Source organism: Bos javanicus, chromosome 2 (genome assembly GCF_032452875.1).
Source record: "Bos javanicus breed banteng chromosome 2, ARS-OSU_banteng_1.0, whole genome shotgun sequence".
NCBI lineage: Eukaryota > Metazoa > Chordata > Mammalia > Artiodactyla > Bovidae > Bos > Bos javanicus.
The window spans coordinates 107,432,128-107,458,923 of NC_083869.1; the positions used below are offsets into that span (position 1 = coordinate 107,432,128).

General features: G+C 47.5%; 1 protein-coding gene across 4 annotated transcripts; it reads right to left on the minus strand.

Annotated features, from left to right (window-relative positions):
* Positions 1 to 2,214: 2,214 nt before the first annotated feature.
* DNPEP (aspartyl aminopeptidase) lies at positions 2,215 to 26,796 on the minus strand. 4 transcript variants are annotated; one of them, XM_061385818.1, is made up of 16 exons: positions 26,644 to 26,796; positions 16,001 to 16,048; positions 15,055 to 15,148; positions 14,880 to 14,968; positions 14,671 to 14,784; positions 14,372 to 14,497; positions 14,022 to 14,152; positions 13,640 to 13,715; positions 13,424 to 13,531; positions 12,301 to 12,378; positions 11,288 to 11,371; positions 10,416 to 10,576; positions 9,964 to 10,003; positions 9,739 to 9,840; positions 2,717 to 2,884; positions 2,215 to 2,352 (listed from the first exon to the last, which is right to left on the minus strand). In XM_061385818.1, exons 1-16 carry the CDS (start codon positions 26,701 to 26,703, stop codon positions 2,302 to 2,304), a joined length of 1,530 nt encoding a protein of 509 aa, XP_061241802.1. In that variant the 5' UTR covers positions 26,704 to 26,796; the 3' UTR covers positions 2,215 to 2,301. The 4 variants fall into 4 exon arrangements, with proteins under 4 accessions (XP_061241802.1, XP_061241819.1, XP_061241808.1 ...); XM_061385835.1 differs by having other exon boundaries at positions 26,710 to 26,794; XM_061385824.1 differs by lacking the exon at positions 26,644 to 26,796 and adding an exon at positions 21,956 to 22,095.

The window sequence follows — 26,796 nt, forward strand, 5'->3', positions numbered from 1 at the left end:
CATACTTGCATAAGAATGTTCACAAGAGCTTTCTTCATCATAGCCAAACGCTGAAAGCAATTCAAATACCATCAATAGGAAAATGAAGAAAGAAACCATGGTATATGGTATATTTTGCTGAATATGGTATTATTTTATTATTCAGCAAAATATGGTATATATAAAATATTCAGCAAAAAAAAGGACTACTTCCACATGCAACCACATAGATAAATCTCAAAAATATTATGCTAATCAAATCTTGTTAATCAAAAGCCAAAATTGTTAATCAAAAGCCAGACAAGTTAAAAAAGAAATCTGACAATTTGGACAAAGAGAGTATGGTTTCGTATATGAAATTTGTGGAATTCAAAAACTGACAAATACATAGGGTTTTGTCAACCTTCTGTATCCTTTTGTTTTAGCTGTGTCTCTTGTAAACAGCTATAATTTTCTGAGTCTGACAATCTTTGTATTTTGACTAAAATAGTCTACTTGTTTTTTTAAATAAGAACTTTGAGATATGATACAATTAGTCAATTTATTAATGTTTTAAGTAGAGATACTGGGTTTCAGTCGACCATCTTAAATGCTTTCTACTGCTTCTTTTTTCATTTCTCCTTCTGAATTTTAAAAAAATTTCCCCACATTTTTAGTATAAAAATGTTCAAACATACAAAATTTGAAAAAAAAAATAGTACAATGAACACCCTCAATCTCTCCACTTAGAGTCAATGCTTTTTAACTTAGAGCCAACCTATTTTACTATTTGATAGCACACACACATATACATAATATGGTTTTGCTGAACCATCTGAAGCGAAGTTGCAGAATAGACCGATTATTTTTTATTATCCCATTTTCCTCACTCAATTAGTTTGAAGTCACATTTGTTTCTTCAGGCTGCTGTAATAAAGTACCTTGAACTGGCTGGCTTAACACAATGGAAATTTGGTCTCTTACAGTCTGGAGGCTTGGGAGTCTGAAATCCAGGTGTTGGCAGGGCCATGCTCCCTCTGAAACCTGTAGGGGAATCCTTCCTTGCCTCTTCCTAGTTTCCTGTGGTTTGCTGGTCATCTCTGACATGCCTTGGCTTGTACCTGCCACACTCTGCTCCTCCACTTTCACATGGCACTCTTGCGGTCTCCTCATCTCTTTCACTCTATGCATCTCTGTGTGTCCAAATTTCCCCTTTTTATAAGGACACAGTCCTGTTGGATGAGGGACCCCTATAATGACCTCATCTTAACTTGATCATCAGCAGGACCCTTTTCCCAAATAACATTGCATCGATAGATCCTGGGGGCTTAGGATTTCAGCATCTTTCAGGGGACAATCCAACCCCTAATAGAAGCTATTGACTCAAGCTCTATTTTAGTGTCTTTCCTAAAAACTACAATATAAATCCTTGACTTCAAAGGATAGTATTGAACTGATTCCTTCCCTCTCCTCCTGAACATAGCAAGATACTTAAGTTTAAACACACTTAAGCACACTTTAACACGTTTCTCTCTCCATAGTTTTATGCTATTGTGGTTATACAGTTTAATTATATGTATTTTAAATCCTACAGGCATCATTATTATTTTATGCATCTTACTGTTTTTTAAAACCTAAATGGTTGTATTTATATACAAATTAATTTTTGCATTGGTAACCAAAAAGTTGGAAAGACACCACTTAGCACAATTATTTTGATAGAAGAGTTTACAAGTAGACTTGTGGACTTTTCCTATTTTGATTTTTTTCAGTGATAATCGTTTCTTGGTCATATGTTAACAATCAAGTAACAGCAGCAGCTGCTAAGTGAAGGATGATGAAGAGCAAAGCTGAAGCCCAGACTCTGTCCCTCTCCTGGCAGTGCCTGGGAGGGGTGGGAAAGGGATGGGTGCAAAGGGGAACAGCCTGAGCCGCCCAGGGAGGCTCTGGGGGCATCTAACGCTGAGCACTCAGACCTGAGGGCCAGGCTGGGCTCCCAAACTATTCTGGGAATGGAAGGACTGGGGATGGGAGAAGACGTGACCTTCCCATTGTGAACTCACCCACCTCTTCACTTAGGCATGAGCTTAAGAAAAAAGAAAAACAGACTTGAAATCCAGTCTCCATGAGCTCTCCCAGGATCTGCGGCCTCCTCTACCTGTACCCTAACTTCCCCGCCTGTTCTGCACTCAGAGGTTTAAGCCAGGCCCGAACCCCCCACCCCGCCAACCTCCAAATAAGTGCAACGGAATGAGCTTGAGTGAAAAATCCACTTTAATAATCCAGCTTCAGCTCAGCTGAGAACTTCCCCTCTCACGTGTGAGAGAAGTTTCTCCAGAGGTCTCAGTCTACCAGGAGGCTACGGCTCAGAGAAGGGAACAGCTCAAAGAAGCCCTAAAAGAGAAGGCAACATGGGATTTGCAGTTAGTGGAGACCAGATGGGGGGTGCCCCACTGCTCACTGTCTACCAACACAGCCCAGCAAGAGAGGAAGGCGTAGTTGCTTCGCCCACAGTTGACTGCTGTCAGTCTTCTCATCCCCAATCTCCTCTCCAACTTTTCATTATCCTCTGGGGGCTGATGAGGGCCCCTGAGCTTTGAGAAGAAGGGGGACCCTACTTTCCCTACACGGTAGCACTAAGACAACCAGCCCCGTGCACGGGCCGCTCACTTGGTGATGGTGCCCCAGGACTGATCCAGGTACCAGATGGGGAGGGAGCCTGGCTCCCACAGTGACGGGGGAGAGGGTTCAGAGTCACCTTAAAGAGAGTGATGGTCTGGAGAACTCCTGTGGTGCAGGCTGTCTCCCGGATGGAATGCATGGCCAGCTGGGGGCTGCCTAAATCCAGCACCCGCAGACCTAACCGAGAGGCCAAGATAGGTCCGATGGTGGTGCCGCAGGGCGAGTCATTCCGGACCATGAGATCCTGCGGAGAGGAAGGGCCGTTCACGAGCAACATGTAACACCTGTTTCTTAAGGACCATGAGATCCTGCGGAGAGGGAGAGCCGTTCACGAGCAACATGTAACACCTGTTTCTTAAGGACCATGAGATCCTGCGGAGAGGGAGAGCCGTTCACGAGCAACATGTAACACCTGTTTCTTAAGGACCATGAGATCCTGCGGAGAGGGAGAGCCGTTCACGAGCAACATGTAACACCTGTTTCTTAAGGACCATGAGATCCTGCGGAGAGGGAGAGCCGTTCACGAGCAACATGTAACACCTTTTCTTAAGGACCATGAGATCCTGCGGAGAGGGAGAGCCGTTCACGAGCAACATGTAACACCTTTTCTTAAGGACCATGAGATCCTGCGGAGAGGAAGGGCCGTTCACGAGCAACATGTAACACCTGTTTCTTAAGGACCATGAGATCCTGCGGAGAGGGAGAGCCGTTCACGAGCAACATGTAACACCTGTTTCTTAAGGACCATGAGATCCTGCGGAGAGGGAGAGCCGTTCACGAGCAACATGTAACACCTTTTCTTAAGGACCATGAGATCCTGCGGAGAGGGAGAGCCGTTCACGAGCAACATGTAACACCTGTTTCTTAAGGACCATGAGATCCTGCGGAGAGGGAGAGCCGTTCACGAGCAACATGTAACACCTGTTTCTTAAGGACCATGAGATCCTGCGGAGAGGGAGAGCCGTTCACGAGCAACATGTAACACCTGTTTCTTAAGACCCAGGAGGAAGTCACCTTAGAACTGAGGGGCTGAAAGGAGTCTGGTACAATGTCCACTCCGACCTCCCCAAAGAGTGGACGTGACCGGTGTAAAGTCACAAGGCTGACACTAAGGCAGGCCCGAAGGACAGGATATTCTGAATCGGTCCCATTCTCTCCATCTGCACTACCACCAGCACAGTTCTAACTACCTCGTACTGCCTTTCACACAATCCATTCCCCAAGCAGCGGGCAGGGGGACTGGAAATATATATGTACCCTTTATGTCCCCTTGCTTCGTAACATGCACCCCACCCCACCCACACATAAAGAAAAGTCACTCAGTAATCTTACGGAGAGATCTGACAGAATGTGGTCCACTGGAGAAGGGAATGGCAAATCACTTCATATTCTTGCCTTGAGAACGCCATGAACAGTATGAAAAGGCAAAATGATAGGATACTGAAAGAGAAACTCCCCAGGTCAGTAGGTGCCCAATATGCTACTGGAGATCAGTGGAGAAATAACTCCAGAAACAATGAAGGGATGGAGCCAAAGCAAAAAGAATACCCAGCTGTGGATGTGACTGGTGATAGAAGCAAGGTCCGATGCTGTAAAGAGCAATATTGCATAGGAACCTGGAATGTAAGGCAAATTGGAAGTGGTCAAACAGGAGATGGCAAGAGTGAATGTCGACATTCTAGGAATCAGTGAACTGAAATGGACTGGAATGGGTGAATTTAACTCAGATGACCATTATATCTACTACTGCAGGCAGGAATCCCTCAGAAGAAATGGAGTGGCCATCACGGTCAACAAGAGAGTCCGAAATGCAGTACTTGGATGCAATCTCAAAAACGACAAAATGATCTCTGTTCGTTTCCAAGGCAAACCATTCAATATCACAGTAATCCAAGTCTATGCCCCAACCAGTAACGCTGAAGAAGCTGAAGTTGAATGGTTCTATGAAGACCTAGAAGACCTTTTAGAACTAACACCCAAAAAAGATGTCCTTTTCATTATAGGGGACTGGAATGCAAGAAACACCTGGAGTAACAGGCAAATTTGGCCTTGGAATACGGAATGAAGCAGGGCAAAGGCTGATAGAGTTTTGCCAAGAAAATGCACTGGTCATAACAAACACCCTCTTCCAACAACACAAGAGAAAACTCTATACATGGACATCACCAGATGGTCAACACCGAAATCAGATTGATTATATGCTTTGCAGCCAAAGATGGAGAAGCTCTATACAGTCAGCAAAAACAAGACCAGGAGCTGACTGTGGCTCAGACCATGAACTCCTTATTGCCAAATTCAGACTGAAATTGAAGAAAGTAGGGAAAACCACTAGACCATTCAGGTATGACCTAAATCAAATCCCTTATGATTATGCAGTGGAAGCGAGAAATAGATTTAAGGGCCTAGATTTGATAGATAGAGTGCCTGATGAACTATGGAATGAGGTTCGTGACATTGTACAGGAGACAGGGATCAAGACCACCCCCTTGGAAAAGAAATGCAAAAAAGCAAAATGGCTGTCTGGGGAGGCCTTACAAATAGCTGTGAAAAGAAGAGAAGCGAAAAGCAAAGAGAAAAGGAAAGATATAAACATCTGAATGCAGAGTTCCAAAGAATAGCAAGAAGAGATAAGAAAGCCTTCTTCAGCGATCAATGCAAAGAAATAGAGGAAAACAACAGAATGGGAAAGACTAGGGATCTCTTCAAGAAAATCAGAGATACCAAAGGAATATTTCATGCAAAGATGAGCTTGATAAAGGACAGAAATAGTATGGACCTAACAGAAGCAGAAGATATTAAGAAGAGGTGGCAAGAATACAGAGAAGAACTGTACAAAAAAGATCTTCACGACCCAGATAATCATGATGGTGTGATCACTGACCTAGAGCCAGACATCCTGGAACGTGAAGTCAAGTGGGCCTTAGAAAGCCCACTACGAACAAATCTAGTGGAGGTGATAGAATTCCAGTTGAGCTATTCCAAATCCTGAAAGATGATGTTGTGAAAGTGCTGCACTCAACATGCTAGCAAATTTGGAAAACTCAGCAGTGGCCACAGGACTGAAAAAGGTCAGTTTTCATTCCAATCCCAAAGAAAGGCAATGCCAAAGAATGCTCAAACGACCGCACAATTGCACTCATCTCACACGCTAGTAAAGTAATGCTCAAAATTCTCCAAGCCAGGCTTCAGCAATATGTGAACCGTGAACTTCCTGATGTTCAAGCTGGTTTTAGAAAAGGCAGAGGAACCACAGATCAAATTGCCAACATCCGCTGGATCATGGAAAAAGCAAGAGAGTTCCAGAAAAGCATCTATTTCTGCTTTATTGACTATGCCAAAGCCTTTGACTGTGTGGATCACAATAAACTGTGGAAAATTCTGAAAGAGATGGGAATACCAGACCACCTGATCTGCCTCCTGAGAAATTTGTATGCAGGTCAGGAAGCAACAGTTAGAACTGGACATGGAACAACAGACTGGTTCCAAATAGGAAAAGGAGTTCGTTAAGACTGTATATTGTCACCCTGTTTATTTAACTTATATGCAGAGTACATCATGAGAAACGCTGGACTGGAAGAAACACAAGCTGGAATCAAGATTGCAGGGAGAAATATCAATAACCTCAGATATGCAGATGACACCACCCTTATGGCAGAAAGTGAAGAGGAACTAAAAAGCCTCTTGATGAAAGTGAAAGTGGAGAGTGAAAAAGTTGGCTTAAAGCTCAACATTCAGAAAACGAAGATCATGGCATCCGGTCCCATCACTTCATGGGAAATAGATGGGGAAACAGTGGAAACAGTGTCAGACTTTATTTTGTCTCCAAAATCACTGCAGATGGTGACTGCAGCCATGAAATTAAAAGATACTTACTCCTTGGAAGGAAAGTTATAACCAACCTAGATAGCATATTCAAAAGCAGAGACATTACTTTGCCAACAAAGGTCCATCTAGTCAAGGCTATGGTTTTTCCTGTGTTCACGTGTGGATGTGAGACTTGGACTGTGAAGAAGGCTGAGCGCTGAAGAATTGATGCTTTTGAACTGCGGTGTTGGAGAAGACTCTTGAGAGTCCCTTGGACTGCAAGGAGATCCAACCAGTCCATTCTGAAGGAGATCAGCCCTGGGATTTTTTTGGAAGGAATGATGCTAAAGCTGAAACTCCAGTACTTTGGCCACCTCATGCAAAGAGTTGACTCATTGGAAAAGACTGTGATGCTGGGAGGGATTGGGGGCAGGAGGAGAAGGGGAGGACAGAGGATGAGATGGCTGGATGGCATCACTGACTCGATGGACGTGAGTCTGAGTGAACTCCGGGAGTTGGTGATGGACTGGGAGGCCTGGCGTGCTGCGATTCATGGGGTCGCAAAGAGTCGGACACGACTGAGCGACTGATCTGATCTGATCTGATCTGAATCTTAGTGGTTTTAAAAATATAGCTATGGGAAGTTTTAAACTACTTGATTTGTATTCTGGTAAACAAAAGTAAATATGTGATGGTAAACATACCATCATAATAACGATGGTAGACATCAAGATTTTCCACATAAAAGAAAATTACAAAACCAAGTAGTAACTGTTCTTTTTTTAAAAATGAGAATCGCAGTATTAACTCACGATTTTTAAAATATGTACATTTTTCCTATGTCCTTAGAAATGACCCCAAAGCATTCCTCCCCCCGCCCCCACAATAACAAAGAACACTCATGATGCTAGACAAGCCTCTGACATCAATATCCATCAAAGGCCACCAAGTCTGGGGAGAGAAATGAGCAAGATGAGCCTGAAATTTCCTCTTGGGCCAAAAAGCAAGACAACTACCCAGAGTCATGACAGAGAACACAGGAGTTATGTGGAAAGGACTCCCGCTGGTCAAAGTCAGGACAATTTGAGCGTGAAATGACATGACTATGTGGACCAGATCCACCTGAACCAGCGGAAATCTATGATTCTCAATTTACAAGACCATCAAAAAGGGAGGCAGCCATTAAAACACTTCACCTTGAAAACTGGTTATTAAAGGGAACAGTAAGTATTTGTCCTAACTTTCCAGGAGCAACCATACTTCACAATAATCAAATGGCCCTACTGGATGGGAGAAAGTTCTACTTCACAGAAGAATGATAGCTAATAAATGCAAAAGGAATAAAAAAAAATGGACGGGGGCATTTCTTCAGTAAACACTGATGAAATTATGGACTTAGGCAAGGATTATCAATTAGTGTTAAAACTCAGCACTTGTCTGATTGATGGGAAGCTCATCACTTGTACAGGTTACTGTCCGGTCAAAGGAGAAATACCTCCACGCAGCAGAGGGACTGAGGGCAATCCTCCCAGTGTGGTGATCAACCTTATTATCACTACGGGTGAATCACCCAGATAGTGTGTGGGTGAGACAACGTGGAGGACACACCTCTCACGATGTCTTCTGGCCAAAAAGGTTTAACCTGAATCCATCAAGCCTTTAGATATGAATTCTAGATTGCAGGAAATACACGGGCTAGAGGCTTAAACTCAATGACACCATGAGGAAGCAACCAGGAAAATCCAAAAAGGAAGGAGACACCACATGGGATGATGAGCCTGGTTTCTTCAATAAGTCAATGTTATTTAAAAAAAGAAGAACAACAACAAAAGTAGGTGGGGTAGCTATGCTAGATAAACAGCCAGATATAACACACGATCCTGGACTGGAAACCAAAGTGGGACAGACTGTAAAGAATGCTTTGGGGATAACTGAAAATGATCTGTGTATGAAATGAGACAAATTTATGGAAACTAAAATTTTCTGAAGTAGAAAGATGGAGAACACTGAGTGAAAAGAGGAAACAGAAGATATATCCATGATGATTTCATTTTTTTTTTAACAAAACGTGTGTTAAGTATATACATAGAAAAAAATCTGGAAGAGTACGTACAAATCTCTTGGGATTAAGTTTTATTTTCTCATTTCCATTTATATTTTCTAAAGTACACATGTCCTGCTTCTGCTGTAAGCTGTTGAAGAGAAATCCCCCAATGTCCTCCTACTGCCTTAGCAAAAGATCCAAACACCCTTCCTGCCTAGGAGGCCCAGCAAGACTGGCTCCTCCCCCTCATGCTCTCAGCTCTGGCTGCTCCTAATGGACCAAGATCACTCCTGCCCACTGGGGGCTTTTGCCTTGGGGCTTCCCTGGTGGCTCAGACAGTAAAGAATTTGCCTGCAATGCAGGAGACTCGGGTTCAATCCCTGGGTCAGAAAGATCCCCTGGAGAAGGAAATGGCAAGCCACTCCAGTATTCTTGCCTAGAGAATTCCATGGACAGCGGAGCCTGGCGGGCTGTAGTCCATGGGGTCACAAAGACTCAGACACGACTGAGTGACTAATTCTCGTCCTCAGGCAGGGATGCTATTTACTCATAGCAGCCTCATTCTCAATGCTTAGGTCTCAGCTCAAATGTCACCCCCTCAGAGAGGCCTTACTGAGAATGGAACAACTCAGTTCTACAGTGTGAGGTGGGGGAAGCTATATGGGCAGAGCGAGCCCTAGGCTGGAGTTCAGGATGTCTAGTCCTAACTTATTAGGACCTCCCTGCTATGTCTATCACCGGACCACCTGGGCTCCAGCCCTTGAAACATTTATTATCCTAACATAGATCTTAATCATTGCATATTTTTCCCTCCTTCCCTCTCTCTCTGACTAGATGGGCCGTTGCCAAAGCAAGAGTGACAATGAGTTCCAGGTTTCCTGGCCCTGAACTTCTCTTATGGAAGCCCCCAGGGCGTGTAAGAGAGACACAGGGGAGCTGGAGGTGCTGGGTGGGAAAGCGGTAGGACTAACTCTCCATGTGCCACGAGGACCCCATTTTCCAGGAGTGGAAACAAAATCAAGGGAAGTCAGGAGACGAGTCCAGGGTCACAGGACTAGCATCCCGTCAGAACCAGAACTGTTCCTGGCTCTGGGAACAGTTCCTGGCTCTGGTGGGGGTATATCCAACCCCACTGCTCCTCACTCAACTAGGACCCTCCTCCACTAAAGACTGTCTACCAGGCCCTCCTTACTGGGGGACCATCTGCCTGTGCCCCCCACCCCACCTTCCCAGGCAGGGTCCATCCTCACCTGCAGGGGCACCCCGACACTGCTGGCCACCTCTCGGATCAGGGCCTCTGAAACCGCATTTGAGGCATAGCGTTGCTTGCTGTTCACCTTGATCACAGGGCCCTGGGGAGAGGGAAACCAGGAGTTGAGAGGGAGGCAGAGATGCCTGACAGGTCCAGAGGAACAGGACGGGGCCTGGAAACAGTCAGGCCTCCAGACACCAGAGGAGAAGCAGGAGCGCCTCACCTTGTGGAATAAGGGCCTGTGGTTCTCCTCATGCTTGTCCCTGTAAGAGACCGAGAAGGGCCAGGGATGGCCAACAGCAGCTGTCAACACGCACCATTCGCTCACGGCAGACATTGCTAATACGGCATTCTTTCCCACCCAGCCTGCAGGACCTCAGAGTCAAGCTAAACACAGGGCTCCAGGCAGCCTCTTGCAACGGGGGGCGGGCGGGGGGGTGCGTGCAGAAGTAAGTCTGTAGACAGAGCCTCTTTGGATGGGTTAGGCATGACGTGACTTTGACCAAGTCAGGCTACAGAGCAGTCAAAAGGAAATCCCCACGGAACCTCCTGGCAGAATGAGGAGGAAGGGGAAGGGGAGAGGCGGAGCCCCAAGCCCAGGGCTGAGCCTGAAGGCAGGTCGCGGCTCCAGTCTCCAGCTATGTGAGGCCTGTATGCCCAGTGCAGGAGACTCACAGGTAGTTGGGGTGCACGGCATGGGCCATGTCTGCGCTGATCATGTAGGACTTGGGGATGGCTTCCTCGAAGGCCGTCAGGTGCTGGGGCGAAGCCGAGATCCGCCGCAGCACCAGCTCCGTCAGCAGTGACTGTGCGCCCTGTGCGCTCTCTGACCCCACCTGGTGACAACAGAGGCCCGGCTCTGGGGGTCTGGTCTGGGGGTCTGGAGCTGGAGGCCAGGAAGAGGGGCCCACTGCCCAAACTGGCTCAGAACCCCCACTTAATCAGTGGGTGGGAATGCGGACTGTTATCAGCCACTTCCCCAACCCTATACCACCGAAAAGCTGATGGTGAGCTGGGGCCACAGTCTAATGCTTGGCCATGTCCAGGGGAGAAAGAGAATTGTCCAATCCACTTCCATTCCTGGCTGCCTTCCTTATCCCCTGACCATCTGGGGTTCAAGCCCAGGTGCCCCAACTCCCTGGTCAATCTTCTTTCGTGCATGTGACAGGAGCTGCTAACCCTGACGTGTGCGGTTACAGGAAGCTGTGTAGCTGTGTAGGCGTCTCAGCTGGCACCCTAACCCAAGCACCCCAACCCAGGCAGGGTGAGGACCCAGCCTGCGCCAGGCCCTGGGGCTGCTAGTGCGAAAGGGCAGAGTCCCTGTCCTCCAGGAACTCACCACGTGGCACCCAGAGACATGGGAGTTGTCGTCACACTAGGAGCAGGTACAAGCTGAGCCAGAGGGCACACCGAGAGCTGAGCAAGCACAGGCAGTGTCTGGCTCATCCCTGGAGCCTCCAGAAGAGCCCTGGCCCGTGGCAGCTGCTGGACACCACTGGCTGCACAAGACTCCCCGGAGGAGACCCTCCCCAGAGCTCCCCAAGCACCTCTTCATTGTCGTAGAGGGCGATCATGCGCACGTGGGGATCCGCGGCCAGGGAGGCAGGGGCTGAGCAGGAATCGATCAAGGCCTGTTGGGAGAGCAGGCAAAAGCATCGTCCTCCCCACTCCTCCTTCCATAACTCAGCCCACCAACACCTGGGAGGCTCACTTGCTCGCCTCCCACCATCAAGGCCTGAGTGAAGCGGGCTCCAGCGGTCACCGGGCTGCATCTCTCAGGGCGCTGCCAGGTGGGAAGACATGCGGGGGGCCTTTTCGACGAGATGGGGGAAAAGCTCCCTCTCCTCCCTCACATGCCTTCCCACACAAAAGGCAGGAGGGTGTGTAAGATGGACAGGAAGGGCTGAGAACCCTAGCAAGTCAAAAGGACCAGACAGGTCATGTAAACTAGTTGGTCTCGGCAAGGACACTAAGGGCCAAAGAGGTGACTGTGACTCCGTTGAGGTGATGCGACTGGCTGGCTGGCGGCGCAAGTGGCTATGAATCCCAGGTCTGGCTCTGGTCTCAGTTACAGCCCAAAGCCTGTCTCTGAGAACAGGACGGGGTGCAAAGGGGAGAACGGAAAGGACAGAGGGAAGAGCAGGGGTGATAGGTGAGGAGGAGGAGGAAGTGACCAGGGTAGAAAGAAGGTGGGGAATATCAATGCAGCCACCCAATGAGATGCCAAGGCTCAAAGGCGGCTGGGTGGGCTTAAGCCAGGGCTTGGGGGGGAAGGCTAAAGGGAGGGGAAGATACTGCTATACAGGATGCTAGGGTCTTTCCTTTAAAGCAGAGCTTAACTTGGAAGCAGGACAAGTCTCTGTGAGGCCCTGAACAACCCTCCTGTCGACCTCATCCCTCCAGCCCAGCCAGTGCAAAGATGGGGCCCAGAGGAGCGACACTGAGGCTGCAGCATTTAGGCCTCTCCCCATGGTCCACCCGCATCAGGGGTCTTCTCATGACCCATAGGAGTCAAGGCGGTCCTCCCGCGCAGTGCTCCTGGGAGTGCCCCGCTCCTCACCTGCAGGGCACAGAAGCAGCTGTGCAGGTTGTCCAGCCGAGGGGCAAAAATGAACTCCTCGTAGGCACCACCCAGGACCTAGAAAGACAGGACGGTCATCCTGATCTTCATCCCCTCCCCAGGACTCAGCCTCTTCTCCCTGCTCCCTAAGAGCTGCGTTTGAATACATCTCCTTGGTTCCTTGCCCAACCTCTCCCAGCCTCTGGCCTAGAGCACTCAGCCCTCTTTGCTGAGCTGAGAGGAGGATGGAGAAGGGCCAGGCTGGAGCTGAGGGACAGGAGGGTGCAGGCCTGCGGTTCCTGACCAGTTCCTACGGGACAGGACAAGGGAGAGACCAAACAAGAAAAGGAGAACGCCAAGGAACTAAACAGAGGAGACTAGGCGAGAAATAGAAGCTGAGCACATGTCAAACATGGGCGAGCATCCAAAGACATGGCCATCTCCTACGGTCAGCAACTGGGAGAGATACAAGGACAGGCTCCAGGAAGGGGGGGCGGTGCCCGTCCAGGCCTCCCGTCCTCAGAGGTTTGGAGCCAGCACAGGTCAAAGTGGACAGGGACCCTAGTAGCAGAAACTCCTCTGGAAGTTGTGGAAAGCTTATGCCCCCACCCCAAACAGCCCGAGTAGGCAGACCTGGCGTGGGAAACCTGCTGTTTTCGAGAACCACTGCATGAAAGCAGAGCGGGGTGGTCTCTACTGGGAAAACAGTGAAGTGAAAGTGAAAGCCACTCAGTCGTGTTGACTCTTTGCAAGCCCATGGACTATACAGTCCATGGAATTCTCCAAGCCAGAATACTGAAGTGGGTAGCCATTCCCTTCTCCTGGTGATCTTCCCAACCTAGGGATCAAACCCAGGTCTCCTGCATTACAGGCAGATTCTTTACCAGCTGAGCCACAGGGAAGCCCAAGAATACTGGAGTGGGTAGCTGATCCCTTCTCCAGCGCACGGACCCAGGAATCGAACTGGGGTCTCCTGCGTTGCAGGCAGATTCTTTATCAACTGAGCTATGAGGGAGAACAGGGATGAGTATAATCGAAGGACTGGCAGAGGTGATGAGCGCTTCAGGGGGAGACATGCTCGCGCCGGCTGGAATCCCAGGGTCCCCACCCATGAGTTCCTCACCGCTGGCTGAGTGTCGGCGAGACACAGTTCCATCTCCAAGATGTCCTCGGGGCTCAGCCCCAAATGGGCGCAGAGAAGGGACGTGAGGACCGAGTGGTGCCGCTCATCCTGCAGGGCAGGGGGTGCTGAGAGGAGGGCTCACTCCGCACTCTCTCCCCTTCTCCGGAACCAGTCTCTTCCCCCCTGCGCCCCTCCCCACGAGCAGGTGGCTCTTACTGTAGCATTGAGGGGGCCTGGCTCAGGAGTCCCCTTCTCCAGCTCCTCCTGGATGGATGTGGCAAGAATGGGGACCCTGCGGGAAGACATGTGAGGGGGATGTGGGGGGAGTGCTGGAGGGCACAGCAGGTGGGACACCCTGCATCAGGACCCTGCGCTCAGGCATCCCCTGATGGGGAACTGCCCCAGTCCCTCAATTCCCAGCTCCCTCTCAGCAAAGCAGAGCTCTCAGGGCCCTGGACATCTGCTGGGTCCCTGGGGTAGAACTTGACCATGGCCACCATTAGGGAGTGGTCTCCGAGATCCCAGCAGGCACCCCCCACCATCACCCACGCCACACCCTCCCCAGCTCCAGGCCACCACCACCTTCACCCTGTCTCACAAGTGCATCTCCATGTTGGGCCCAAAATTCTCATTGACATTTCTCTGCAGGTGGATGGCCAGGTGCGGGATGCGAAGAATGGGCCTGTCCACGTGCACCAGCCGCTGCTCCAGCCGGCCTGAGGTAGGGCACTGTGGCCAAACAGGCAGGGTCAGCCCAGGCTGGGGGGCCCTGCGTCTGCAGCTGGTTAAATCCCCTACTTCGCCCAGACTAACCAAGGTGGTCCTCTGACCCAGGCTGCCCCTTCCCCCTTTCCCGGGGGGCTCTCTGCAGGTTCCCTGAAGGGAGGTGACAGTCATTCTTCAGGCAGCTGAAGCTCAGGGCCTCCCAGATCCAACCCCAGTCCCCACCTTGACAATGACACGTCCAGCCAAGGTCAGGTCACGGTCAAACCAGGTGCTCCAGATCCCACCACCGTAGGTCTCCACACCAACCTGCTGGAAGCCCACCTGGCTGCGGCGAGAGCGCCGTTTCACCTGAGTGGGACAGCCGGGAACAAGAATTCAGAAAAGGCCAGGCGGCATGATTTGGCGCCGAGAGGACGGGTAGTGTGACACAGAAGGGCCCCAAGAGTGGAGGAAGGAGCTGACAAGTCTTCTCTGCACACCCCCTGATGCCTCCCTTCTCCCGGGCAGCCCCTCTTCCTTACCCGGAGGCAGGGACTGTCCGTGTGGGCCCCAATGAGGCTGAAACCATTGCCGGGAACGTACTGGCCCCCCACAGCAAATGCGATGATGGTGGAGGAGTTCCTGGTCAGGAAGTACTGGGGTGGGGGTTTCGAGCTGGATTAGCCAGAGCACAGGACTTAGAGCCCCAGCCCAGGTTCCTACCTCTCCGCCCCCACCCCATCCCCAGTACCTTGCTCTCCGGCTTGATATCCCAGCTCTCGGTCTCCTTGAGTTCTTGGAAGCCGGCCTGGAGGAGGCGACTGCGGCACTCGGCCACCGCTGTAGGGAAAGAACCCTCTCACGGTTGATCGAAGCCGGGAGGAGGCACACCGGCTCCCTACCCGCCCCCTGCCCTGGTCACTCACCGTGGAAAGGAGAGGGGCTCCGGTTGACGAACTTGAGCAGTTCCCGGGCCGCGGCCTGCACCGCCTCTTTGCGGGCCCTGCCGCTCATGGCCACCTAGGGGACGGGGGTCGGGGGGGCGCTCATACGCTTACGAGGTCTAGGACCCCTGACCCATCTCGGCTTCGGGAACCTCTCCAGCCAATCCCCACCGAGTGAGGGCTCGCAGGCTCAGACCTCGGCTTCCGCCCCTGTCCCCACACCAAGAGACGCAGAAGGCCGGGCTCCAACCCACCGGAAAGTATCACAACCCTCCCGCTGCGCTCTGGGCCCAGCCGGTCCCAGACGGCCCGCCCCCTAATCCGAGTTTCAGTCCGGCCCCACCAAGTCCATCCCCACGTGACCGACTAGCTGGAAATCCCGGTCAGTTCCCAAACTCTGAGCTCGCAATCAGAGGCCCCTAACTCTGAGCCGGCCCGTACACCACGTGCGTGACCCCACCCCAGAACCAAAGCCCTGTCCCCTAGGGAACACCCCACCTGGGTCTCACCCCTGAACAACCCGGGAAGGTAAAGTCACTTGGGATCAGACTTTCGGTTTCGTTTAGGGTCGAGGGGAGCCCCCCACGTCAGCAAGCGCGCTGCTGAGCTTGGACCCGGGCGGGCACCTGGGCGGATCTAGGATCGAAGTTCGTCGGGGACGAACAGAGACCACCTACCTGCATGGCCTTACGTGTGGGCCTGCGTCCGAGTGCCCGGCCCCTGCGCACAGCCCGCCCCTACTCCGGCCGCTATAGCCCCGCCCCGGCCCTGAGGCTCGCCCCGCCCCGCCCTCCGCCTCTTCTACGGGGGTGGCGGACGCCCTCTGCCGACCCGGAGGTGCTAGGACAGCCTGGAACGGCCGGCCCGATTCTTTAACCCCCAACCCCCAAGTTAGGGAGTCCAGGAGAAAACACCTCCGCCAGCTCACCTGGTCACCTGGGTGTTGTACAAAGTGCTCTCTCTCCCCACAGGCACTCTGGTGGTAATAAAAGCAACATGGTTAATGTTTATGGAGGGCTGACGATAAGTTTTAGCTTTATAATAAAGCTTAATGTGCTAGGTAGTTTAATCTTCATTGCCCTTTCAACTTTATATCTTTACCGTCCCTGGTCAGTGAACTAGATCTCGAAAGCAGCTGTGAAGGGAAAAAAAAAAGGACAGAAAAAGACAAACTCCATATATTCTTGTAGGCAATTCCAGTATTCCTATGTCAAGAGTGTTAAGTAGCAATTTTTAAAACCCAGGAACACATTTGGTCATAATGGCCATCATTTTAAAATCTACAATCAATGCTGCAGAGGGTGTGGAGAAAAGGGAATCCCCTTACACTGTTGGTGGGAATGTAAATTGGTCTATCCACTAGGGAGAACAGTATGGAGGTTCCTTAGAAAACTAAAAGTAGAGCTAACATACGGTATATGCCCAGCAATCCCACTCCTGGCCATATATCTGGAGAAAGTCATATTTCAAAAGATACATGGGACTTCCCTGGTGCTTCCGTGGTTAACCAGACTCTGCCTTCCAGTGCAGCGGATGTGGTTTTGATCCGTGTCGGAAACTAAGATCCCACATGTTGCAGACAACTAAGCCTGCGCCACTACTCAGCAACAAAAAGATTCCACATGCCACAACTAAGACCCGGCACAGCCAAATCAGTATTTTAAAAAGAGAGAGAGAGAGAAAAGATGCATGCATCCCAATGTTCACTGCAGCCCTATTTCCAATAGCTGGGACATGGATGCTACCTAAATGTGCATCAATGGATAAAGAAGATGTGGTACATATATACAATGGAATATTACCCAGTCATAAAAAAAAACCAATAATACAATGCCATTTGCAATGAGAAGGATGGACCCAGAGATTGTCATACTTAGTGAGGTAAGGCAAAGAAAGGCAAATATATGACATCACTTATATGTGGAATCTAAAAATATGCTACAAATCAACTTATTTACAAAACAGAACTATGGTCACAAATGTAGAAAACAAACTTATGGTTCCCAAGGAGGAAGGAGGGGAGGGATAAGATCAGAGATTGGGATTGACGTATAAACACTGCTGCTGCTGTTACTGCTAAGTCGAATCAGTCGTGTCCGACTCTGTGCGACCCCATAGATGGAAGCCCAGCAGGCTTCTCTGTCCCTGGGATTCTCCAGGCAAGAACACTGGAGTGGGTTGCCATTTCCTCCTCCAACGCATGAAAGTGAAAAGTGAAAGTGAAGTCGCTCAGTCGTGTCCAACTCTTAGCAACCCCATGGACTGTAGCCTACCAGGCTCCTCCGTCCATGGGATTTTCCAGGCAAGAGTACTGGAGTGGGGTGCCATTGCCTTCTCCAATATAAACACTACTGTATATAAAATAGATAATAAGCACCTACTGTATAGCACAGGGAACTCTACTCAGTACTCTGTAATGATCTATATGGGAAAAGAATCTTAAAAAGGAGTGTATATATGTATATGTATAACATTCACTTTGCTGTACAGCAGAAAGTAACACAACATTGTAAACTATACTCCAATTTTTACTGGAGTATAGTTAACATTAAAAAAAAAAAAAACAAAAAAAAAAACCCAGGTCCTTGCCTAGCCATTGACTCTGATCAGGACTCTTGATGGTCCCTAGGTTCAACACAGGGGCCAATTACCAGGGGTGTTAAAAACATTCCAGGGATTACAGGTTGATGGAGCAATCTGCTGTTTATGTACTGGAATAGGAATATCAATGGCAACCCACTCCAGTATTCTTGCCTGGAGAATCCCAGGGACGGGAGCCTGGTGGGCTGCCATCTATGGGGTCGCACAGAGTCAGACACAACTGATGTGACTTAGCAGTAGCAGTAGCAGGAATGTCAAGGGAGTGAGGAGTAGTTGGAAAGATCCTGCGGCCCTCAATTCAAAGGAATAGATATTGCAATGTCGTATTCAGGAATATGAGCTTCCCTGGTAGCTCAGCTGTTAAAGAATCCACCTGCAATGCAGGAGACTGTGGTTCAATTCCTGGGTTGGGAAGATTCCCCTGGAGCAGGGCATGGCAACCCACTCCAGTATTCTTGCCTGGAGAATCCCCATGGGCAGAGGAGCCTGGCGGGCTACAGTCCATGGGGTTGCAAAGAGTCGGACCTAACAGAGTGACTAAGCACATTCAGGAATATACACACTAGGTGATGGGTTAAATTCATGGCGTTCCCTCATTGTTCCCTGGAATGCCATTATGTATAAAAATTCACTGCTGAGTGGGACATGAAGAGAACATTCTTGCTCTCTGAGGAGCCAGAGGCTGGCTACTGGTGGAGGAACACATTCAAGGACAGAGACAAGAGCAAAAACAGGGATGCAAACAGGGTAAGGGAGGGAGACTTAGCTCAGAACTCTTTAATGTTCTGATCACAAAGAAGAGTACTTGTTCACAGCAATTGCAAATCAATTGTACTTGAATAAAAAATAAATAAATGAAACAATTCAAATAAAAAGTAAAATGTATCATGTTTTTAAAAAAATACACGTTAATGTGAGCAATTCAAATATCAATAAAATGCAAAACTTAAAAAGTGAAAGTAAATGTTTGAAAAATTGAACATCCAGTCTTAATAAAAACAAAACCAGGGAATTCCCTAGCGGTCCAGTGGTTAGGACTCCACACTTTCACTGCCAAGAGTGCAGGTTCAAGCACAGCCGAAAAAAAAAAAAGAACCACCAAAAAACCAAACAAAAAACAAAACCAAAATCCTCTCAAGAAACGAGAAGAGAAAGGATAAAGGCTGTTTTCCAGAAATCTAGAGCAGACATTGTGGGGAAATACAGAAGTATCCCTGTTCAAATCAGAAGCTGATGAGCTGTTATCACTGGTAATCAATGTGGATCCGAAGTCAGAGCCAGTGCCAGAAAACGATTTTATATGTAAAAGCATAATCTGTCCCTATTTGTGGGTTATATTTTTTTTTACCAAGGGCTTCCCTTGTGACTCAGCTTGTAAAGAATCCATCTGCAACACGGGAGGATCTTGCTTTGATCCCTGGGTTGGGAAGATCCCCTGGAGAAGGGAATGGCTACCCACTCTAGTGTTCTGGCCTGGAGAATTCCGTATGGGGTTGCAAAAGTTGGACAGGACTGAGCAACTTCCACTTTCACTTTCGTAATTACCAAGACAATAAACTGACGAGCTGTTAGAACTGGAAGAAGGGGTGGCCTGATTTGAAAAATCATCGGCTTTCCTGTACAATAATCAAACAGAAAATATAATCATAAAAAGGTCCTATTTACCAGAACAAGAGAAACTGTTAAATTACTAGGAATGAGCATCTGTGTGACCCAATCTCAAGTAGCCAGGGAAATGCATGTTAAAAGTGAGATAGCATTTTTGATTTGTCAGATTAGCAAAAATGAAAAAGATTGGTAATATCAAATGTAGGAGAAAGCCTGGGGTCATGTATGTCTTTCTACTCAATTCTGTGGTATAAACACTCCCTATGGCTAATTCTAGACTGCCAACATGAACTGAAAGTGGAATTGAGAAGGAATTTGGAAAAGCAAACCATTGTGTAGATTTCTACCAAACGGATGCAAATAGACACAAATAACCTCAGGAACATAGATTTGTAGTAAAATAATTAAGAAAGTGATGATTTTTGAGTATTTATAACCTCTATTTCAATATAATTTCTTTGGTTGTAAGTTTATATAATTTCATTTTTAAGGATTGCTGTGTTTAACAATAGGATCACAAAATTCCTAGAAATTTGACGGTGAGTTCTTATGAGCTGGTCCAAGCTGACTCTAACACACCACTTCGCCCATACTCTACACCTCTGTTCTGCAAGGTGTGATTGGTTGACCAATTTTTTGGTCATTGGGAATTTTTCAGAAATTCAGAATCTCAGGGCTTACCTCAGATCTACCAAATCAGAGCTGCATGTTAAGGAGATCCCTAGATGATTTGTATTCACATTAAAGTTTGAGACAAAATGTTTCAGAGTACCTTGTGGCACTAAGAAATGATGTGAGGTCAATCTTGATGTATTATGATAGGAAAAAGTACCAAATATACTGTTGAGGGAGGAAAAGAGCTATTTCCAGAATAATGTTTATAGGACAAGAATATTTTGGTAAAACTCACACAATGAGCTAAATTTCTAGATTTTATATAAATATGTATGTAAATTCATGGCAATGTGTTTGGAAGGAGAGTGGCCATCTCTGGATAAGGAAATGGCATTGGGTGTGAAGTGAAGAGTCAAGAAGGGACCTCATCTATCCAAAAAATGTCTCTGAGAATCAGTCTTGCCTTCAGCCTCCTCAAGAAAATCTTCCCCACCAGTCCTTATCTGGTGTTTACAATGCTACCATTTATTATTTATCTTTTTGGTTGAACAACTATTTAAGTGCAAATGCCTGCGTTAACACAGCAATCTGTTACACATTTCAGTGTGAGTTGATTTGATATGTGTGTCCTTTCTGATCAGTTTATGAGAGATGGTTCCTACGTAGTAATTTGTCACATAATACATTTGGGATAGAGAAGACCAAAGCAATGCTGTAGGGAGAAGGCATTTAAAGTGAGTGTGAGTGTGTGTGTGTGTGTGTGTGTGTGTGTGTGTGTGTGTGTGTCCTGCCCTGTCTGCTAAAATGGGTACAGTGAGAAGCTAAATTAGAAGACCTTGATTTCCTGATGCTAAGACAGTCCTGGGTACCTCATAGCTGGTAGATATCTCGGTTGTTTAACTAAGTAAATAATTCACTTCTGGGTCTTGCATAACACGGCACAATTTGTTCTCTTACGTCGTTGTTGGATGGCCACTTAAGTTTCCAACCCGTGTTTTCTGCTCAAGTCCTGTTTTCCGAGCAAGACTCAGCTGTGTAAGATCTACAAATCCCAGAGTGCCTGGAGGAGAGTTGCTCAGGCAAGATTATAATTTTCAACCAAGGCTGCAGGAGGGAGGTTTGAAAAAGCATTTTATTTAGTTAAAAAGAATGAGTGCCTGTACAGGTACAACTTCCAAGATATATTATTAAGTGAAAAAACAAGTGGTGCAGAATGGCAGTTATGGTGTGCTGTCATTCATGTGTATAAATATCCGACTACATATTCCTACATGTTTAAGACATGTCAGGAAACACACAAAAAATGGTAACTGACTCTAGGAAGGAGAAAAGTGATAGGTGAGAGTTGAGGGTAGAGGGAAACTTCCTTTATCCTATGAAAAGGATTCCTATAAATCCTTCTGCAGTTTTTGAATTTTTTTCTATGTGTGTACATAGTAAAGCTTTTAAAAAGTAAATAAGAAAAAGTTTTTTTAAAAAAAACTAAAACTGAAACTAAGAAGTAACAGGTGGCAAAATAATCTTTGAGTGCTTTCTGTGACTAAATGTTTGTCGTTTCTGCACCGTGATTGAGTTGGTAGCATTTGTTGGTTAGGGTTTAACCCTACAGCTTTCAGTTAAAAAAAAAAGCCCCACGTGGGGCTTCCCTGGTGATCCAGTGGCCAAGACGCTGCACTCAATGCAGAGGGCTTGGATTCGACCCCTGATCAAGGAACTAGATCTCACATGTCACAATTAAGAGTTCCCAGGTCCCAACTAAAGATCCTGCATGCCACAACAAAGACTGAAGATTCCACACGCTGCAGCTAACACCTGGCACAGGGTAATACATAAATACATATTTTTAAAAATTAAAAAATGCCCCCCCCAAAGCTGTATTACCCTCTGATATGGAAATTGTCTTTTGATATTGATATTTTAAACAAAAAATAAATTGGGAATGAGACAGGAAAAGCTTCAGAAAAATGCACTCAACTCTGTTAATTCCTTACCCGCACATGAGCTAAAAACTATTGATCCTACCTCTTCCCTATTCCTCACTCCCCTCCTCTTCACTCACCTCCAACTCGGTACAACTCATCTGCTCCATCATTGTAATCACTCCCTTGCACACGCCTCCAGTCCTTGGCTCACTCTAGGTTTGCTTACTTGCCTGGCGAAAACCCTGACTGACTCAGCCAGCTCCCCATGCCTCATGTCTGTACCTGGCACACAGTAGATGAATAATGAATATTTATTAGGTGAATTAATTTTATTTTATTTTTTCTCTGCACTATGTGGCTTGTGGGATCTTAGTTCCCTGACCAAGGATTGAACCCGGGCGCCAGGAGAGAAAGTGTGGAGTCTTAACCACTGGATATTGACAACTGTGTGCATGCTCAGTCGTGTCTGATTCTCTTCAACCCCATGGGCTGTAGCCTGCCAGGCTCCTCTGTCCATGGAATTCTCTAGGCAAGAATCCTAGTGTGGGTTGCCATGCCCTTCTCCAGGGGATCATCCTGACCCAGGGATCTAACCCAGGCCTCCTGCATTTTGGGCAGATTCTTTACTGTCTAAGCCATCAGGGACTCTATCCTTTGATACAGCAACTCAAACCTTAACATTTATCTTCAGGATTGAAATGCAGGTACACAGATTCAGATGTAAACTGCTTTTTCAGTGTAGTGTCATTCAGAATAGTGAACTGAAACAACTTAAGTGTCCAACTACAAATGACTGGCAAAATTATTATATAGCCATGTGAGAAAATATTCCACAGTCTTCTAATTATTGTTGTTATTTAGTCGCTCAGTTGTGTCCAACACTTTTGCGACTGCATGAACTATAGCCCGCCAGGCTCCTCTGTCCATGGGATTTCCCAGGCAAAGATACTGGAGTGGGTAGCCATTCCCTTCTCCAGGGAATCTTCCTGACCCAGGGATCAAACCCTTGTCTTTTTCGTCTCCTGCAATGGCTAGTGGATTCTTTACTAACTGCACCACCTGGAAAGCCCCTTAACCACAGGATTGTTGAGGAATAAAATTTCTGTTATTTGTGAGAAGTGCCTCTCATCCCACCACAAGGAGAAGTCCTTGGGCCACAGCTAGAGTAAGCCTGCGCACCCCAGTGAAGCACCCACAGCCCACAACTAAAACCCAGTGCAGCCAAAAAGTAATAACAAGAAATGGTCCTCATAGAATAATCCCCAGCAATAAAAAGGAACAAACTACCGCTAACCACAGCAACTTGGATGGATCTCACAGGCATTACGCTAAGCTAAGAAAATGACAAAATTATAGACTTGGAGAACAGAGGAGTGGTTGCCAAGGGCCAAGGAAGGCGGAGAAAGGGATGGGCGTGACTCTCAAAGAGCACCACAGGGAATAACTTGATGGTGGTGGAATGGTTCCACACCTTGATTATGATAGTGGTTGCATGATTACACATGTGATAAAGTTTGAGAGATACCTGTTGAAATACAGGACACCCAGTGAAGTTTGAATTCCAGATAAACAAAGGATAACTTCTTAATCTAAGTGTGTCCCAAAGAGTGCATGGGATTCCCTGGTGGCTCAGACGGTAAAGAATCTGCCTGCAATTCAGGAGAGCTGGGTTCATCCCTGGGTTGGGAAGATCCCTGGAGGGGGGCATGGCAACCCACTCCAGTATTCTTGCCCGGAAAATTCCATGGACAGAGGAGCCTGGTGGGCTACAGTCCATAGGGTCACAAAGAGTTGGACACAATCAAGCAAGTAACACTTGCACTTTCACACTTACACCAAAAACAAATTTTTAACTGAGTGTCCTGTATTTGTAATATCTGGTAATCTTGGATAACATGACATAGAACTATACACACACACTTCCCCAACATCATTGGCCCGGTTGTGGTATTGTATTGTAGTCGTGTAACAGGGAACCACTGGGGGATATCTGATGAAGAGTACATGGGGCCTCTCTATTTCTGCAGATGTGTAATTGTTTCAAGATAAAAAGTTTTTTTTTTTTTTCATGACCCTCCAAAGAAAAACAACTGTTTCTGTTGGTGATTAAAACAAAGAGATACAGGGAAGTGCTGCTTATTAACCTTGGGAGTTTTACGGGGCACTGTAAAACCAGAACTTCACACCAGTCTTGAGGTGTTTCCCTCTCAAATGTCAGTGACCTTGTTTAGTTACTGACAGTGTAACAGAGTGGTTATGTGCGAGGGCTCAGGATCAAACACCCCTAGGTTCAAGTTCTGGCTCCTCTGTCGATTGGCCATTGCAGTGCTATGCTGGAGGCAGCTCACGCTCCCACCCCTTCCAACTCCACATTCAGTGACAGCAGGTTGGTGGCTTGAGGCTGGCCTGGGAGAATCCACACTACGGTGACTGGCACATCCTACAAACCAGGGCTTTGTTTTCCTCCAGAAAGCAAGCTGTTAAACATTTACCATCAAACCAACATCAACAGATGCTGAACCTCAATTCCCTCATCTGTAAAATGGGGGAAAGTGAAAGTGAAAGTTGCTCGGTCGTGTCTGACTCTTTGTGACCCCATGGACTGTACAGTCCCTGGAATTCTCCAGGCCAGAATACTGGAGTGGGTAGCCCTTCTCTTCTCCAGGGCATCTTCTCACCCAGGGATCGAACCCAGGTGTCCTCCATTGCAGCCAGATTCTTTACCAGCTGGACCACAAGGGAAGCAAAATGAGGAAAAGTAAGAGTAATAAGATAACGTTAGGAGGATTAAATGACATAATGTGTGTGAGGTGCTTATCATTAAGCCTGGTCAAATAATAAATGATCAATAAATGTTAGCTATGCTTACACCCTGCTATATGGAAAGTAGGTGAACAATAAGGACCTAGTGTATAGCACAGGGAACTATATTCAATATCTTGTAATAACCTATCATGGAAAAGAATCTGAAAAGGAATATATATATATATAACTGAATCATTTTGCTATACACCTGAAATTAACACAGAATTGTAAATTTATACTTCAATTAAAAAAAGATTAAGAAAAGCATGTTGCTTTTTAAGCATGTTGCATGCATGCTAAGTCACTTCAGTTGTGTCCGACTCTTTGTGACCCTATGGACTGTAGCCCACCAGGCTCCTCTGTCTATGGGATTATCCAGGCAAGAATACTGGAGTGGGTTGCCATGCCCTCTTCTGGGAATCTTCCCAACCTGGGGATCGAACCCACATCTCTTACGTCTCCTGCATTGTCAGGCAGGTTCTTTAACACTAGCACCAACTAGGCAGCCCAAGAAAAAGTTAGCTATTATTATTTCCTCAGTCTTATCTCTCATACTAAACTGTGAGCAACTTGAGAGCAGGTTTATGCCTTACTCACCTTGATATCTTTAGTGACTGGCACAGGGCCTGAAACACAGTAAGTGCTAAACAAACGTTTGGGAAATTAATGAATAAATCACAAATAGTAGTGACTTGAGGTGCTATACATCCAGAAAATGTGCATTTTACCAGAGGCCTTTAATCTTGGAGGTTTCAGGCCCTGTGGCAGGCTGCCAGGGAGTTCTGGGAAGCACTCACACCCCCAAAACTACTGTCTGCCCTTGGAGACCTGACCCTGACCTCCTAATGTCCCTCCCTGCCCCCCGCTGCCCCAGCTGATGCCCCCAGGTGGCGGGGACAGGCTCTTAGCTCCCCTTCTTCCGGGAGCCAAGATGGAGTGAGCATTGCTGGCTCTGAGCCTCTCTTACTGGAGGTCATTTAATCCTTGCAGGATTTGTCCTGTTTATTTTAGTGAACAGGGTTGTTTACTTTCAGTTCGTATTTCTAGGGGTGCTGCTCATTTTGCTTCCCTATTATTTACTCTTTGCAAGCACTTGGGTTTGAGTAAATATGTCTATAAAGTCCCAGAGACTGGCTTATTCTGTGTCTGGTATTTTAATGGCCTTTAAACAGTGTCTGCTCAGGTAAGCATTTTATAGATGAGTCGAAAAGATAGAGAATTCTGTTCTCGGTGGCCACTGATTCCTTCCAAGTGACGGCTGGCCGCCAGTAGCCTCTAAATCATGGCTTTTCATCAGTAATACAATATCAAAAGCCGATACCCATCTCTGGACAGAGAAACTAGCCAACCCTGGTCAGTCAGACATGGGACTCGGGGACTCTGGTAGGCATTTCCACCCTAGGACAGTGCTTAAGGTAAGAATTACTGAGTGTTTTTTAAAATGCAGATTCATGAGCCCTACCCTTGAAAATTCTGCTTTGAAAGATTTACACGAAGGCCCAGTGATGTGCGTTTTTAACCATGCTGCAAATAATTCTATCTTTAGACATTCTGAGAAACACTAGATTCTCCAAACCAAGAGTGTCAAGGGCAGCCCTTGAGAACAGTGCAATGCTCAGGGATGACACGGGAGAAGCCAGGGAATGAGATGGGGCTGTATGGAGTTATTTCCATTTTTTTTTTTTTTTTTTGGCCATGCTATGAGGCTTTTGGGACCTTAGTTTCCCAACCAGGGATTGAACCCACACCCTCAGCAGTGAAAGTGCCGAGTCCTAACCACTGGACTGGAGTTATTTTCATCACCACTTAGCTCACCGCTATGCCCAAGTTAGCCAAGAGGACAGTGATTATGTTCTGGGAAGCCACTTGCTCAAGGTCTAGTGTGTCAGCAACTTGAGGGTCCCTGCCTGAAGTCCTGGTCATCTTTTTATCCCCCGGGAAGTGCATGGCTCACAGCTTGGCACTCTGGACTGGCTGGGGTGCTCCCACCAAGACAGCCTTAGAACACAGGCCTGGTTACCTCAGGGTAGCCTGGGAGCCAGTTGTTGGGAATGGACGTGGCAGAGAGGCTGAGTGCCATGGTCACCTGCTGCCTCCTCTGGAGCTGAAGCTAGGTCTGTTGGAGGTCGAATGGGCACCACCAGCTCCTTCTCCTGCTTTGGCTCCTCTGCTG